The 16,657-nt window shown below is 39.4% G+C and overlaps 1 protein-coding gene across 1 annotated transcript in view; it reads right to left on the minus strand.

Annotated features, from left to right (window-relative positions):
• The window catches only part of ntf3 (neurotrophin 3), a 33,386-nt gene extending 18,350 nt beyond the window's left edge, over positions 1 to 15,036 (minus strand). The window contains exon 1 of the mRNA XM_086146914.1: positions 14,866 to 15,036. Coding sequence (XP_086003040.1) covers positions 14,866 to 14,883 — 18 coding nt within the window. The 5' untranslated portion in view covers positions 14,884 to 15,036. The remainder of the gene's footprint in view (positions 1 to 14,865) is intronic.
• Between the last annotated feature and the right edge of the window lie 1,621 nt (positions 15,037 to 16,657).

Consider the following 16,657-nt stretch of genomic DNA (forward strand, 5'->3'; position numbering starts at 1 on the left):
GAGTGGTGAGTCTATGCTTGACTGGAAAGGCATTATGATGAATCACATGATCCCACTCAGCCCAGGGGAAAGTGATGTTAGTTAAGGTTAAACTGAATACTAATTTTCAACATACCTTATAATTTGTTAATGAAATGGATTTATTACACAGCCGAGTGTGAATGGGGCTATTGGATGTAACCTCCAAGGACCAGAGAAGGCTGTCACATTTCGAAATTCAGTTCATAACTGTTCATTAACAATTCAGTTCATTTGCATGTGTTTATAAATACAAATCATATTCACTTATAAGCCCAGGCCCAATAATCTTGAAGACCTAAAACGAAGAAGAAAAAAAAGCTTATTCGCGCTGGATGGCCAAAGTACCCAATTATAGTAAATGATCAATTATTGTACAACTCTATCATGTGTTTTCTTAACTTTGGCTTAGCAAAATACTTTGTAGTTATTAGATTTTGGACTTTTTAGGTCCTCTGTGTGGATGCAGTAAAAGAAGGACAACTTGTGTTTCATCCCTCAAGTAATTTATGAGTAAGCAAAGCCATAATGCAGATCTTTACAGTCTGTGAGCAGACTGGAGGTGTTTGCCAGACACTGCTCTCATGGTTTATTATTGTCTGTCAGTGTGTCCAGATTCAGATTCAAATCAACTTTATTATCCCATATGGGGAATTTCATGTGGTTCAGTGATCCAAAAAATGAAAACACCCCAGAAAGCTCCACAGTAAAATCCACCCATTAACTTGAGCACCATAAAGTATAACAACCAAACATATTCTACAGACAAGCACAAACAAACTCTTCTTCCTGCAAAATTTCCTGCAGGATTTATTGGATGACATATTAAGTTTCTTCCCAAAGATGTCTCAAATTACCCAGCTAATCGCGGGTGGTAGATAGGTCAGTGAAATTAGTTTAAATAGTTTGAATATCACTTGAGAAACTAAACCCTGCCCCTTACTCCCCAATAAAGTAGTGATTATGAGTTAACCATCAGTAAAACCAAAAAAGCCAGCTTTAAAGCTTTTTATAGATATTTTTTTATCTCCAAGAGCAGAGAGATGCAATGATAAGGTGTCACATAAGGTGCTATTATTCATGTTTCTCAGGGCCATTTAGAAAAATTTGTTTTTGTGCCTATTTTCCATTTAACAACTTTCTAAATATGAATTGTCACAGGCAAAAAGAGCAAAGAAACCTAAGCTGGATAGCTTGGTAAATACAGACCTCCCTACGGACATAAACCACACCCAAGAGTTTACAGCAAAGTATAACAGTAGCATAGAACTTTGTTGCCACTCAAAGTGTGCTTGAAGTTGAAAGATGTTTCATCAAGTAATACATTTTATTTGGATTTTTTCCCCTTGTGAACAAAGATCAATTTTACAATTTCTGTCAAAATCAAAGCCTATGATAGCTTCCACTTCTTGTGAAATTGTACCTGCAATAACAAGTTAGCTATTGTCTTAAGAACTTCCATTCACAAAAAGATGGCCGAAGACACAATGACTCAAGTGTGTTTTTTTTCCTCTCTCACCAAGATGACATAACCAGTAAAAATTGACTGACCAATATGTTCAGTGGTAGCTCGGTTTTGATCAGTGTTTAGGGAAAGTGTGCGGAGTTGACTAATGTGCATGTTTGGTAAACACAGGTCTATTACGCGCTGCACTGGGTACACATGCATCTCAAGGCTGTTTGCAAAATAGAGAGAGAGAACAGGGGAGTCATTATCTGAGTTTTTCTTCTACTACGAGAGGCTAGACTAGGAGAGCAACAACTGGATTGGAATGGACGTTGTATAGTCTTTTCCCAATGTATACTGAGAAGCTGCAGGAATCTTATTACGCTGATGTGATTGTTATTGTGCCCCACATCTGAAACCAGTCAGCCTGGCTGAGACAACACAGAAACGGGCTCATGCTGTGCATAAGTTCAAGCCCTCTTCCCATTGCTTTCCAATCCATATTTTGCATATTTGCATTTGTCTCGAGTATTCTGTGACACATCCAGTTGTTGAAAGCTCTTTTCTTTGGCTTATCACACCATCATTTGACTCCATGCCACCACCTCCAAGCATGATGTCCCAGCTTAGGCACTGAGAACCTTGTGATCCGCACACTCAACGCCATTTGTGATTGATGAACTGCCACCAGGGATGACCCTTGTGTGTGTGCAAGGGAGAGAGAGGCAGGAGAGAGATAGAGAAAGAAGGGGGGGATAAAGGAGGTGAGAGAATAGGTTATAATAACCAAGGCAAATCAGCCACAGAGATCAGGAGAGCTAATCCAGTGTCAAGCCTAATAGAATCACCGACACAAGAATAGAACTGGGAGGCTCAATGATGGCTTTGACCTTCCTCACTACTTATGTCTCTGTATCATGATAGTATTTCCTGTGCTTACAGTTCACAGGCTAAGACTAATTCTCAGCTCTTGTTTGAAAAGGGTTCCCTGAACTTTAGAGGCCCCGTGAAATTTTATTTGCACATAAGGATTCATGACAAGGAACTTCATGTAATTGAGCTGCAAAGCCTGTCTGCCTCTAATGTGTGGCTCACACAGCAGAAATGTAATCCCATATGAAGCTCTTTGTAGCCTCAGATCCTTCGATTGGGTCCAATTTGCCATTCCAAAGAAAGGCTGAAATCTAAAGGGGTGTTTAGAATCATGGAATCCTCTTCATGCTTTTCCTGGTTTCCTGAAAGTATAACTCATCGAGAGAAACTATGGACCTCGAGGTGAACAGCCCTCCATTCTCACAGGTCTGCCAATACCACTGACATGCCACTTAAAGAAAATGGATGAATGTCTAGTCATACTTTGATCTGATTACCTTCATTGAGCATCCTAGAAAAATTTTGGGGGCAATAATGTTTTTAACCATTTACAATTTGTTTTATATGATGTGGTAATGGTATGAAAACATTGGTTGTAAATGCATTCATCCATTCATTTATCATCTATACTGCTTATCCTGGAGTCTATCCCAGCTGCCATTGAGTGAGAGCAGGGGTTTCCCCTGTTCACCAGTCAATCACAGGGCCACATATGGAGACATTCAATATCTCATTCACTTGTCTTAGTAATTTAGGGACTCGAAAGAACCTATAGCATGTTTTTGGACTATGGTTGGAAACCTGAGAAACCCATGCAGACAGAGAGAGAATGCAAACTTCATATAGAGGGGTTGGAATCAAACCGGGGACCCTCTTGCTGTGAGGCAGGTAGCGCTAACCACTGTCCTGACACAGGAAAAGTAAAATAAAACTTTAAATGGACTTAAGTATGAACTCACTTCTCAACAATCAATTCTCTTTGTACTTTGATTAATTACAAGTTATCTATCTGTTACTACGTTATACTTGGTATTTTTCATAATTCTTGTTTGTTGTTTGTCATTTTTTTTTAATTCTAGTTATTCAACTTGCATTTTTCCTCGTCTATATTTGCAACTAACCTACTCTATGTGATAAGGTATCCTCTAAAATCGCCTGACTGCTGATTGAAGTTGTAGCTTTCCTGTAAAGAGAAGGCTGCTGTAGAGGAAACATATCTCCAGGGGCACCAGCACTGTCAATTAGGATCCATACGAAATCCCCATTCATCATAGATGTTATCACTTCAAATATGTATGACCCTTTAAAGTTGCTGCTTGTGATTTTTTTCAATGGAACCGAACAAATGGAACATCGTGAACTATCATATAACAGGTCTTATTAGTGTGTATTTATATAAAAGTTCACTGTTACAGGAGTGATCCTTCATCTCAACAAGGCTGAAGAAGGATTTGATCATTTCACCTTCGTGTTTGTTTAATTCCCTGTAGATTCTGTGCTTACAGACGTCATTGTGTTGTGTGTTTCCAGCAGAAATCACTTTTGAACATTTTTCCTTTTTATAAACTCTAAAGTGCTCTCATCTGGGATGTATTCATGTCAGGGTGTGCCTAAAGGCAGTTTTGCTTCAAAATTCCTGATACAAATCATATCAAAGATTCCAAAACAACAATTGTTTTGGGTGTGGATCTTTCAAACCCAGCATCCTTAAAAAGTAGCACCTGCTGTGTAAAATATCAAGGATCAGTTCACCTGCTGCGATAAAACCTAACCCCACCTCTTTTCATATTGTTTTTTGGCTTCTATCTAAAATTGAAACATAAAGTCGTCATGCAGCAGCCAAAAAAATTTTGACCTGTAACCATTCAATTTTTAGAGACGTGTCCTTGCCTGAACACTCACTTTTCACACATTTGCATTGCCTGCCAACAGTATCCGCCATTTGGTGGCAAGCCTTTTACATCAAACTTTTCAAGGTGATCTATTGTTTTGTTTCATTTTCTTTGTTAATTACCTACCCCATCTATATCTATACCCTATCTATATCTATCCCACATCTATACCCCATTATATATCTATAACGATTAATTGTTACCTGTCAGATACTTGGCTTTAAATGTGATCTCATCCTGAGACTTGGCAGTCTGTTTAGAGGATTGGGAACAAAATTCTTCATTGGGCCTCAAGAATTCCAGGTGTCATTGTGACATGTTTAAAAGACATTTAGGGTTACACAGGTTACTTAAGGGTACAAAGACATAGAGGGTAAATTACTAATGCATGGAAATTTCTCAAAGTGAAATACTTTTCGTTTTAAAGCCATTGGACTTAATTAGTGATTCCTGGCTTCGCTGCACACCTTAGCTTCACAAATTTATATATGCATACTGATAAGTCTGTTGTATTGAAAAAATGTATACAACTGTATCTGATTCTCCAAGCAGTGATGGCTTTCCAAGAGGATATGGCCTCCATTCAAATGGCACTATACTATTTTTTATGCATGAAATAGTGTGAAACATCCAAACCAGCACTTAAGACCTGAAAAACAAACACATGGTTTTGACTTTCACCCTCCATGCCAGCTCGTTTTATGCCTCCACTCACTCTTCAATGATTAATTGCAGTATATGGGGATTAGAAAGGATCGACTGTGAAAACAAAAGGAAGCCACAGCTATTTTTCTTTCAAATTTAACGCACATGTTGGCATCTTTCTTAGAAGTAATTCATACACCAAGAAACAAATGTTGAGAAAATATTAGCAAAACATGCAGCAGGTCTTGAAGTCGGTTACAATTTAATTCTTTTTTTGTTGCTGTTGTCATGAACCTATAATGAAATTCAGCACAATGAAACGTAAATTCAGATTCAATGGTTTTGCATGTGACTCTTTTTTCAGCCAACACAATGCATATTCCATGGTAAGAAACAAGTCAGAGTTTAGTGTTATTTATGATGATGGATGTCTTTGTATTCCACAGTGACCATAAATAGCTAGCTAAACAAGAGAGCGGCACGTTGACCTCATCTGACCCTTATAAAAATTGCAAAATAGTATTGAGTTTTCACTTTTCTGTTAGATCCATTAACTAACTTACCATGTCAAGTATAAATCAGACCTTAACTGGCATCTATCTAGATCCAATCCATCTACATATTGGTCCTGACAACCACGTCTCTCCACTTAATTCTCATTTTGGCGGTGGTCTATCGATTGGATTTTGCCAAAAACCTCTTTGTTTTCTCTGATCTTTAGCCACGGAAATGGCCAGTGGGCATCTAAATATTGACACTAGCTTTTTGTTTGAAGTGTAAAGTCTCTAAAAGAAGCCTGAAATGTTTCATTTCCTTTGGGTGGGAAAGCATCTCTTTGCTTGTCTAACCACAGATTTTCAGAATAAGTGAAGTACTTAGAGATGAATTTATGTTTTATTCCCCAACAACATACCTGTTCATGGCTAAAAATCGGGCTCCCCGGCATAATCCGTTGTCAAGCCATGTACGTCCATAGTCACTGACACCAGTCCATGTCTACCAAACACTCCGTCACAGTTGATACTTTTCATTATAAGGGGTCCGTCCAGTTTAAGTCAAGGTGTGTCACAGCCCAGAACCATCATCATTAACAATGCAACATTATTCTCCATGTTTGTGCGTTTGTTTAACTGCACCTTTTTAAATAAAGGTATTAACTGCCTTTAGATTTCCTCTTTTTTTCTTCCACCGTCAACAAAGGAGTTGACAGCTGTACAGCTGTTAGATACTGAAGTGCTTAACAGAGGTAGAATTAGTAGTAGGGTGAAGTAAATTGTCTTTATCTCTCACCTTTAGGTCATGGTCATGTTTTGTTGAGTAATTACTGGAAAACTATTACTTTGAATAAAGCTCTCCAACTGGAATACATTCGAAAAAGAGAGGAAGAATTTCTGAAAAAAAAAAAAAAAAAAAAACAGAACCCCAGAATCCTTTTGCGAATGATAATGATGATGACTGTGGGGAGCTTCTCTTGGCTCTATGTTAAAGAGCTCCATGGTTGAATGATTGTAAAATGTTTTGTTCAATGTGTGACACTAACCTGCACTGTTAGTTACCATAACGGGGGAGTGCACCCTCAGGCTAACTGTTGGTGGTGAGAGAGAGAGAGAGACCCCCTGGGTTTCCACTTTTCGCTGTCTCTAAAATGAAAGCCATCTTCTAAAAAAAAAAAAAAAAAAAAAAAAAATTAAAAATTACAATTAAAAAAAATTAAATTAAAAAAAAATACAGATATATATATTTGTTTTTTTTTCTATCAATATTTTGAAGTATTTCTTTCTGCTTTACTTTCTTTTTGTCTATATCCTATCTATTTTGAGAAGAGAATACATGAGTTTTGGAAAATATTAAGCACTCTTAAGCCATTAATAAAATCAATTGAATTGTAATATAAAAACTGTAGTTGCAAATAGAATTAAAACATAAGCCCATCCAGTGGCCAAAATCAGAATAAAAGTTAGAGACAAGCAAGACTAACCCAATTGAAACTGATGCAGTGCACAGTGGATATAAATGAATGCAGAACAATAATATGGAGTCCAGGGGATATTTTCTTTTTAGTTATGTACTTATTGATGTGTCTGATGTGGTGATATGAGATCTTTCAGAGCCCCTCACCCCATGCCGCAGTTCACAATAGTTTATTAACATGTGCTGTATTTCAACACTTTCCTTTTTGTCTCCCACACAATTCAAATTACTGGGACTAAACTTACATTCTTCAGGACGAAAATCCAAGGCTACACACACACACACACATTCCCTTCCCCACTGACCTGCACAGCTGTATTTTGTCCAATCACCTAAATGTGACACTACCCACTGACATGCTGGTATTTGAAGATTACATTAAGAGTGATCCAATATGAATGTTATTTCCAGCAACGCTGTGCTAGAAAACGATAGCTTCACACAACTAAAGAAGTTTTAGCCTGAATCATTATCATGAAAAAAGCCAACATTACCGTGCTGTTGTGAGACTTTCCTCACACACACCGCCTCTGATTTTGTAATCCATGATGGCTCCAGTAGTTTTAAGAAACAAAGGGGGTTTTGGTTTTTTGTGTCACATGAATGTTTTGTAGAGAGATACAGTACATTGAGTTTATGATAAGGAGAGTAAAACCACATGTTATTCTAAGCTAAATTTGTTTCAAGAAGCTGTCAAAAGTATTTTAATTGCTGGTAATGAGATTTGAACTAATATCAGCTGTCTAAGGACCTGGAAATGAGGAAGGAAATGAAGGCTCAAACTTTTTTTATTTTTCCATTTACATTTTGAAATTTTGCCCTGGGGAAAGATTATGGTGAGGATCAGTTTTATGTTAGCGTTAGTGTTAAGGATTTGGTGTGTTTGTCTGTGTGTGTGTATGGGTGGTTGGGTGACTATGAATGCCAACAAGGGGGAGAAATCGGGAAACCAGCTGTAACTGGCCTAACTGACTGAACCTTCAAAACATACTAAAACACGATTTTAGTATTTGTTGAGATTTAATTTGATGTGGCCCAAAATATCGAGTCACACCTGTTTTGTGTGTGTTCGTGTACGTTTTCAAGATAGTCGGCGGCAGGTTTTACCCTCCAGCCGTTCGTACTTCTGTCAGCTCAAATATCAAAGTGGCTACACACATCACCTATGGGGGAATCTCATTCTTTGAGGGAAAATGAAGATGACCACTCCCAACTATTTGAGCTGTGATCATAAAAAGAGAATTTTCAGTCAAGCTATCTGACAGGACAAAGTCACAGCAGAGCTTCGCTTATAAAATCAGATCCAATGCTGTAAAAATACTTGTGTTTCATTACAATGTGTTTGGTCCACTCAACTGCTTCACCAGCATCACACTTGACAGACTACCATCACTTTGAAGCTCATTTGCCACTTTTCCTGTCTTGAAATACATGTTTAGTTGTTTCACTCAACCAGAGATGGCATATATTACCTGCAGATTAAGTTACTTGAGTAAGCGCAGACAATATCGGAGTTACCGAGAAAAAAAAACTTTTCTTCAGAACCAGTCTAAAGTATTCTCACAGAAGAATTTGTGGTCTTGCTATTTTTATAAGAAAAGATTTAAACAAAGCTGGATAAAAATACCTTCTTTTTAACCGATTTTGTGGCAAGGGTCCACCCTTGCGGCTGTACGAGTGTAAGAGACGCGCCCCCGGCAGGTTAGCTTGACACCATGAATGGCGGTCTGTGTTTGCCCAATCTCATAAAAAAGATAGATGCGTGCACCGTCGAACTACAAGGTGATCGAAATACAACTCATCTGTTTCGAAATAAAGGAATAATGGACGTGGGTAACAATATGATAATGCAGAACACGCGTCAGTCGGTCATCAAAAAAGCAGGTGTTTCTTAGCGGACAGTACTCAATGTGGTGTTTGAACAAATAATTCACTAGTATTTTTAATTATTAATCATTTCAATCATGATCCATCAGGACATGAAGACAGATGAGAAATACATGGACAGTCAGAGAGCCTGAAAGAGAGTTTAAACCCCCTCTAATATGCACTGATCACTAATTTTTCTGATTTTGGCTTTAGTTTCATACTGTACTTAACATAATCATTTAAATGGCCTAAGTCCAAAGTCCTAGTTAGATATAATGTTATCAAGTTACAAATGTAATAAGGATGAATTTTCTACATAATTAAATCTTCAGGACCTTTTTTTTGGACACTGAGCTTTCACTCCAACCTGATATTAGACAAGTAAGAGTTCAATAGCGGAGTAGTTTAAGTACTACTATGAGAAGAGAATACCTGTGTGTCATGTATCTGAAGTTCATGACACTTGTGATCTACTTCACCGTTTCTCACGTTCAAACATCATAAAGCAGCCAAAGGCAGAGTTTTTAAGAGGGCTTGTTCATAATCTAGTCACACCAAATGTCTTTGTTGAGAGACTGTCGATCTCAAAAGTCAGCATTGTTGTCTTTGGTTTGTGCTTGTCTGGCTGCAATGACACAATCAGAAACATTTCAAGTGAACATGGTCTTGGTATTTAACTGCAAGTTGCTGTTTTTCTTGCAAAACAAGCCATACACATTTGTCATGATTAGAAAAACACTTGTCTTTGAAGCTATTCTTTAATAGTACTTGTGAACATTAAAAAGCAACAAGGCTCATAAATCTATCTCTACATGTTTTACTCCTTAGGGATGGATCATTTTCTCTAAGCTTTTCTTGGTGGAAATAATTACAACTGGCCTCGCAGAGTTACTCTGAAGTATCTACACGGGGTTGTGACACTGAAGGAGTTGTGTGGCGATAAACACTTGGAGTATAGCAGTCAGTATCGCCAAACTTGTGGTTAAACACAGAATCATCTTGTTAACTTCACTCAAGTTTTCTCAGGGAGGCCGGTCCTCCAGACTGGCCAACATCACATTAGACACAGTCTCAAATGCCCAGTAAGCTGAACAAGGACTGAGTGAGTGGTATTTCAGAAACATACAACAGAATAACAAACAATCCAGGAGAGATTCCAGGTTTTGTTTAAAGGTGCACCTTGGAAACCGTCAAAGGGGGACTTTGTAGTCCATTTGTCAAAAATGTGACTGAACGTGTATTTGACACACTGAATCAAGTCATGTGTTTAAAATCATTGTTATATTGGTCATATTTAGAGACAGCTGGCTTCCTTTGGGTTCCATATCATTTTGACTGAAGTTTCCTTTTTTGTGCCTAAAGTAGATAATACTTTTCATTCTGTTTGCAAGGGACGTTTTTTTTTATTACAATGTTGCAATTTAATATTGGATTGAATTTTTATTTTTCAGCCCCCAATACTGATATATCTATAAAGTAACTGGTGTGGAAGTGAATGTAAATGCAATCGACATTTATACATTCTCATTGAAGTGTTTTTTTTTTTTTCTAGACTGTAAATGGGAAAGACAGAGAGACAAACAAATACATTTGCTAAGAGCTTACAGTTCAAGTAGGCCAAGAAACCTAAGGGTTTACAGTCAGCTGGTTAACAGAGATGACGTGACGCTAGACATTTACCATCAGTCGAATAAGATTATAGCTATGAAGAAAGGTCAGACTAGAAACGATCTGATTTTTTTTCGGGCACAGTCTCCATTTTAATGGAAGATTCAAAGATACTACAGAAAAGATTGGATCTAGACAACATCTGAGTCACAGATTTGTCTGAGAGGAAGCCCACAGATGAGCATAAGCATCCACACACATACAAGTACCTGGGCTGTGATATGCATCATATAAATAAGTAAATGACAGATAAATGGCATGAAGACGTATCGGTATCCTGTTTGAAATGACGCACTGTTATCAGGGGGCAGTGAGTATGCTTTTAACGTTGAAAGCAAGAGAGCGGGAATAAAAGACAAGATAGGAGGGAAAGTCAAAGATAAAAAGAGTGTGTAAGTAAAGAAATTGAAGGGGGGGGGGAACCATAAGGATCCTGAAGGTGAGTGTGATGGAGATCATGGAAATCGTTGAGGCAGAGATGCAGATTAGCAGGTCAGAACGGACAGAGATAAAAAGGCTGAACTGTCATATGACTGAAATGCTGGGAAGGCAGGGCCCCACCTTGAGAACCACACACTCTGAGGAAAGGCGTTACAACCGATGAACAGAGCCAGAGATTATTTTAGCTGGATTTCGGTTACATCGTTGTTGTACAGACTGAAGAGTCAGGTCACAGGTTAAAGAATGAACTTCCTACATTAACATCTGGGCTCGAATGAGTGCATGCGCGCCCGCGGTGAACTCCTCTGTGGAACAGAGGACTGAAAGCTATATCTGCCGATGTCTTACTCTGTGTTTCTCTCTAACAAGCTGTAAGAATGTGCAGTATATAAACACACCGCTAAATGTGTAAACCGTTGTGGAGCCAACGAGGCTGTGAAAGTGCAACCATATAGGATGAGAGAAGGAGCTTGATCAGAGGCAGAAGGGGAGGGGGGGGCTACAAATTGAAACAGCACCTCAACTCACCAACATTTGGATCTGCGTGATAGGAAACATCACAAAACCTGGAATAGAAGGTTTGTGAGGATGGTTTGAAAGCAATAAAACATTCTTGATCGAGTGTAACATCCAGAAACAAAGGATGTAGTATTTTACGGCAACTTTTTTTATTTGTTTTATCTTCAAAACAGGCTGGTCTGCTTTCATCTTCATACTGCATGTCTTTCCATTTGATTGTCTAATAGTTTGCATGTGTGATTGTGCTCCATGGGCCTTTTAGTTTGTTTATTTAAGCTGTTAAACGCATGTTGCCCTTATTTCCTACATAAACACATCACTGTACACATGCACAGAAACACAGTATTGTCTAAAAATGACCATCTGTCAAAAAATACAAAATATATCCGAGAAAATTCTTTACTGCAAACACGTGAGCTAGAGTTTTATTTTATTTTTTTAAATCTCAAAGTATATCAAATCTGTCAATGAATTATGCAAAATTGAACATCTCTGCTTGATCAGATAATCAGATCCCGTCAGAGGCCACACAAGAGGAGAATCTCAGTGATTTCAAATCAGTGTAATTTCCGAAATGTAGTTGCTTAGGCTCCAAAGTTAGATGGAGAAAGTTGACTTGCTGTGGCGACCCCTGACGGGAAAAGCCGAAAGAAGAAGAAGAAGAAGTTGCTTAGGCTCCAAAACAAAATGCCGCTTAATGTTTGACAACCTTATAGAAATTTTTGAAGTATGTCATTGAAACAGTATGAATTTCTGGGAAAGCAGTTATTATGCTACTGCTGTCATTGTCCCCTGAAACACACAATACACAGCAAAGACTTTGAATCCCCACACACCCTGCATCAAATACAGATCAGGGTTCATGTTGAACCCCTTATTTAACTGCCACTGCCTTGAATATGTCCCTTAAATCCTAAAAGGAGGTTGGGACTGGCTGTCTGACTTGATAAGTCTATGACAATGACAATAATGCTGTTGTCTTTGAGTGCACCTTTCAGCTTATCAATCTAAAACCAATTTAAAAAAATCAGATTCTTCAGTACCAACAATGCGTTATTTTCAAGCCAGTGGTTCAACCTTAATATTATCCCATATTACGCCAGGATCACGCTGGATTATCTGCAGTTAATACATATTCAGAAAGGCTATATCGAGCGCAGAAAAGGCTTGTTCAGGAAACTTGCAGTCAGTCAGACATCACGATGAAGCTGGGCCTCAGGGCTGACGTAAGATTTTGGAATGACCTCATTCATACATTCATAATAAAGAATATAAAATGTATTCTAAACAGCTGCATCACCATACCAAATCTTCCTGCAGATGAGAAATGACATTTGTTACACCACTCCCACTCTAAGCCTCCTCCTCCTTTTAACAAGTCCACACTTACTAATGGCGACCTCCAGGAAAACAATCATATGCGCATATTGTCAAGTGCCCAGGGGCATTAAAGGAGTGAACGCCACCCGCGCTTAATATAAACAAAAATGCTTTCCACCCAAAAAGATCCTTTAATCCTCAGTCATAAGGCGATTCCATTGCTACTGACATCATCACTCATGTTCAAGTTACTTATTTGTATTTCCTGACACATTTTTGTCATTAAGTAAAGGGACTGTAAACTTAACACTTTGATGAGTCCTCACATGGTTTTCGGATCTCTGCACATGTCAAGCAACATGCACGCAGAGATTAGAAATTAGGAAACATTTATAAAATTGGCCCAGGAGTCTGGAGAGTTGGACGCACACAAAAGCACAAAATGGCTGGAATGCAGTTTCAAAAAACACAGGAACTGTCCATTGTGACACTGCTGCAGGCTGCCGAGTAATTTACTACTAAAGTGATGTTTAGGAGTCTTTTTATCCCTTTCTCAACCCTGGCTCCTTTATGTTCGGTTCACACCCCTTGCTTCTCGTTTTTCTCTTCTTCTGCAATGAAACATTAAATGAACGCAGTAAAAGTGAATTGCAGCTGTACTGCCACCCCATCCACCCAACCCCACTGCAAAAGGCCTGAGTTGTTGAAGCAATTTTATCTCCAGGCCCCTTAACTGTTTTTTGTTTTGTTTTGTTTTGTTTGATTTTTAGCTTGCATGGTAATAAAACAGACACAGAATGCGTTCTCGCTCGCTTCCTTCACATCCTAAATCCTTGCGCTGCTCTCTGCCTGTATCTCAGGAGGGGTTCCGCTTCAAATCCGCCGCTGCAACAGCTGTTCCGGCGACCTCTGTGCGCACGCGCACACACACACACGCACACGTACACAGAAGAAGTAGACTCCCAGGGATGCAGAGGAGCAACGACACAAGATGCCTGCCGATACGCGCCATTACGCAAAGCTGCCCAAACCGCATGTTCCACAAAGATCATCCCAGTGCGCCACTACGGCATTCAGAAAAGGCATTGCACGCCGAAAACACAAAACATTTTTGACCACTACACTGTTTCATCCCGAATCCCATCACAACTTCCTTACTAACTAATCTCCGAGGCGAGTAAGGAAGGACCCCCGTCACCAAGGGACATTTTCAGGGGCTTGTATCCATCAACATGTAGGTGCACTTGAGGCCGAGTTTATGCGCGTTACCCGGAGAAAACTTCAGGTCCGAAAATGAGTACCGATATTGATGCCCGCAAATAAAATAGAAATATTAAATAAATATCAAATAAATAATACGCTTACTTGTTTAACTTTTCGTATATTAAAATACACCGGATGAAGTTGAAGACAGGATTACTTTTTATATCCCTCGTTATTATAGTCTAATTTTTTATTTAAGTCTCCTTGTTCAATGTAACTTTTTACCTTACCTACACGTCAAGCGCGCACACAGATAATTACGCGCACGGTCGTGATGAGGGGTTAGGGGTCTATGAGTGAGTGGGGGGGGGGTTATTCGCGGACTCTCTTCACCATCACTGTGTTGGGAGACAAACTAGACCGCGTATGACACCGTTCGGCGCGCAAAGAACCAACTTCGCTCCTTCGCGCTCGCCCACACGCACGTAAGGATGGCGTCTAGAGAACTTCAGTGAGGCAGCAGGGGGTTTTCTGTTTGTTTGTTTTTTTTAAGCGTGGAAGACGCCAGGGCATTCAATCTACCTGTGCGATGAGACGCACAGGCTGTGTAGCAAAGGCTCTGCCTTTCGGGCTGAGCGCCGCGCGTCCCCGCACGCTGCCGTTCCAGAACACCCCCCACCCCCATCCCACACACACATACAAACGTCCGACAAAAAAGTAATTTTTTTAATCTGAAACACTTCGGAACAACGACCTCCCTGCTAAATTCACATAATCAAAAAACAAAACCTTCAAGTTCACCACCCGGCCGCTCAGAAGAACACTTTATTACCAATTTGAACGCCCTGAGTGTCATTTAAATAATTCTCCGAAGATTTATCCTCCCTTCTTGTTTTTGTTTTTCAGATATAAAAAACGCTCGCTCATTGGTGCTTCATCTTAACCCCCACCCGACCCTCCCCCCCCACCCCCAAAAGGTCCAGATAAAGTTTTTCCTACCGTAATAAAGGTAACCATAGCATTGGCCGGTTAGTATCCAACAGAGTCGACATGAAGGTGACTAATTCTTAGACAGAATCCTTTGGCGAAAACTTCTCTTCTTACTGAGGGCTGCCGCCTGTCTGTGTGAAGAGGATCAGAGTGTGCGTAATACTCTCTCTCTCTCTCTCCCTCCCTCCCTCACCCCTTCTCTCTCCCTCCCTCTCTCTCTCTCTCTATCTCGCTCACTCTCTTTCTCTCTTTCTCTCTCCTTCTCTCACTCCCTCTCACCAACTTAATGCACAGCATTGCAGCTCTGCTGCAAGACAGATGGCACTTGGCGCGCGTTGTTGCAGACTTGCGCGCTGCAGAGACACTGGCAGCGCGGCGGTTCCTCCTGACATGAATTAGGACGATGAATTAAGTGCGTGTGTGTGCCTGCCTCTGCGGAAGGGTGTGTGCTTTGTTAGTTGTTTTTTTATTTTCTGTGGGTGTGTTGACGAACACAAACTTTTGCGTTACCTTGTCATCGAGTTGTCACGTTCGCAAAGTCAAAATTAGTGAGTGGCTAGGATGCAAATCAATAAAAAAAAAAAAAACAACATAAAAAGCTCAACATAGGGACAGTCAACTTTAAAACCAGGTTAACGTGAAAAAAAAATTAATCTCAAACATGCAATCATATTTGTCAGATCCCCAAAGTAGTGCACTCAAATTTACTGGTAGCCTACAATATAAAGAATTACATATGCATACACAACTAATTGTAATATGTTATGAAATTAAGGGTCAAAATTGCAAGATGTTTATTAATCTCAGTTCCATTTTTCAGAGCAGAGTCCATATATTTATATCTATATTTTTCTTTATTCACATTTTAACAGAAACCAGTGTCCGCTGATGGATTATAGTGAGAGCTGAGGTGGCAGCAGTCGTGCTGAGTTTCAGTGAGAAGGCACTTTTTTCTTACACCAATACAAGCCTGATGCAAGTCAATGCAAATTATTTATATAGCCAAAATTGCAAATGCACCCCCTAAGGAAAGCACAGTCTTTAAGAGGCAGGGACAACCCTGAGGAAAATCCAAGGCGGGATATCTCTCCCTGTACCAACAGATACACAATGCCACATAAACAGAATCAAAACATTCCTGATGAGATTCTGATATAAGTCAAATAAATACAATTATCAGGTGGATTTCAATGTTTTACACTAACCTCACAACCGGTGCTTTTACCCAGCAGGCTCAGAATCACACAACCTCCTCATATCTCTCTCCCAAGTTGCCCTTTATCGCCACATTTTACTTATATAGCATGTTTTTAAACAAAGTGCCTCAGAGAACAGGGTACGAAGTTGTCAGCCATGAAATGCATAAATAAGTAAAGACGGTTCTGAAGCCAGCTTGCTATCTCACCACACACAGCCCTTCATCATTTAACCCCGAATAAGTCCTCACGAAAACACGGGGCTCTTTTAATGCGGCTCTTACTGCATCTATGTGTTAAGTGGCGATTGTCTTCAGGCTTTTCAGGAGGATCAACATAACCCTCTAACAGCCGGATGATTTGTAACAAATACTAAACAATATCCTGTTTCTGACTGGGACATGATCTCACGTTTGATTATTTGATTATGAAATTAAAAGCTATTCATTTTTAATTCATGCCAAAAAAAGAAAATTCATAATGAAGTCAGTGTTTCAAAGTCTGTCTTATGCTGGCAATCAGTAGCAGTCTGTGTTTGGTGCAGCCATGCTCTTATTACAATACTAGGAAGCTTTTTTATTTCTTCTTTTTTTTTCCGGTTTTGG

Source organism: Fistularia commersonii, chromosome 5 (assembly GCF_037954325.1).
Source record: "Fistularia commersonii isolate RoL2024-O1a breed Wild chromosome 5, RoL_Fcom_v1.0, whole genome shotgun sequence".
Taxonomy (NCBI): domain Eukaryota; kingdom Metazoa; phylum Chordata; class Actinopteri; order Syngnathiformes; family Fistulariidae; genus Fistularia; species Fistularia commersonii.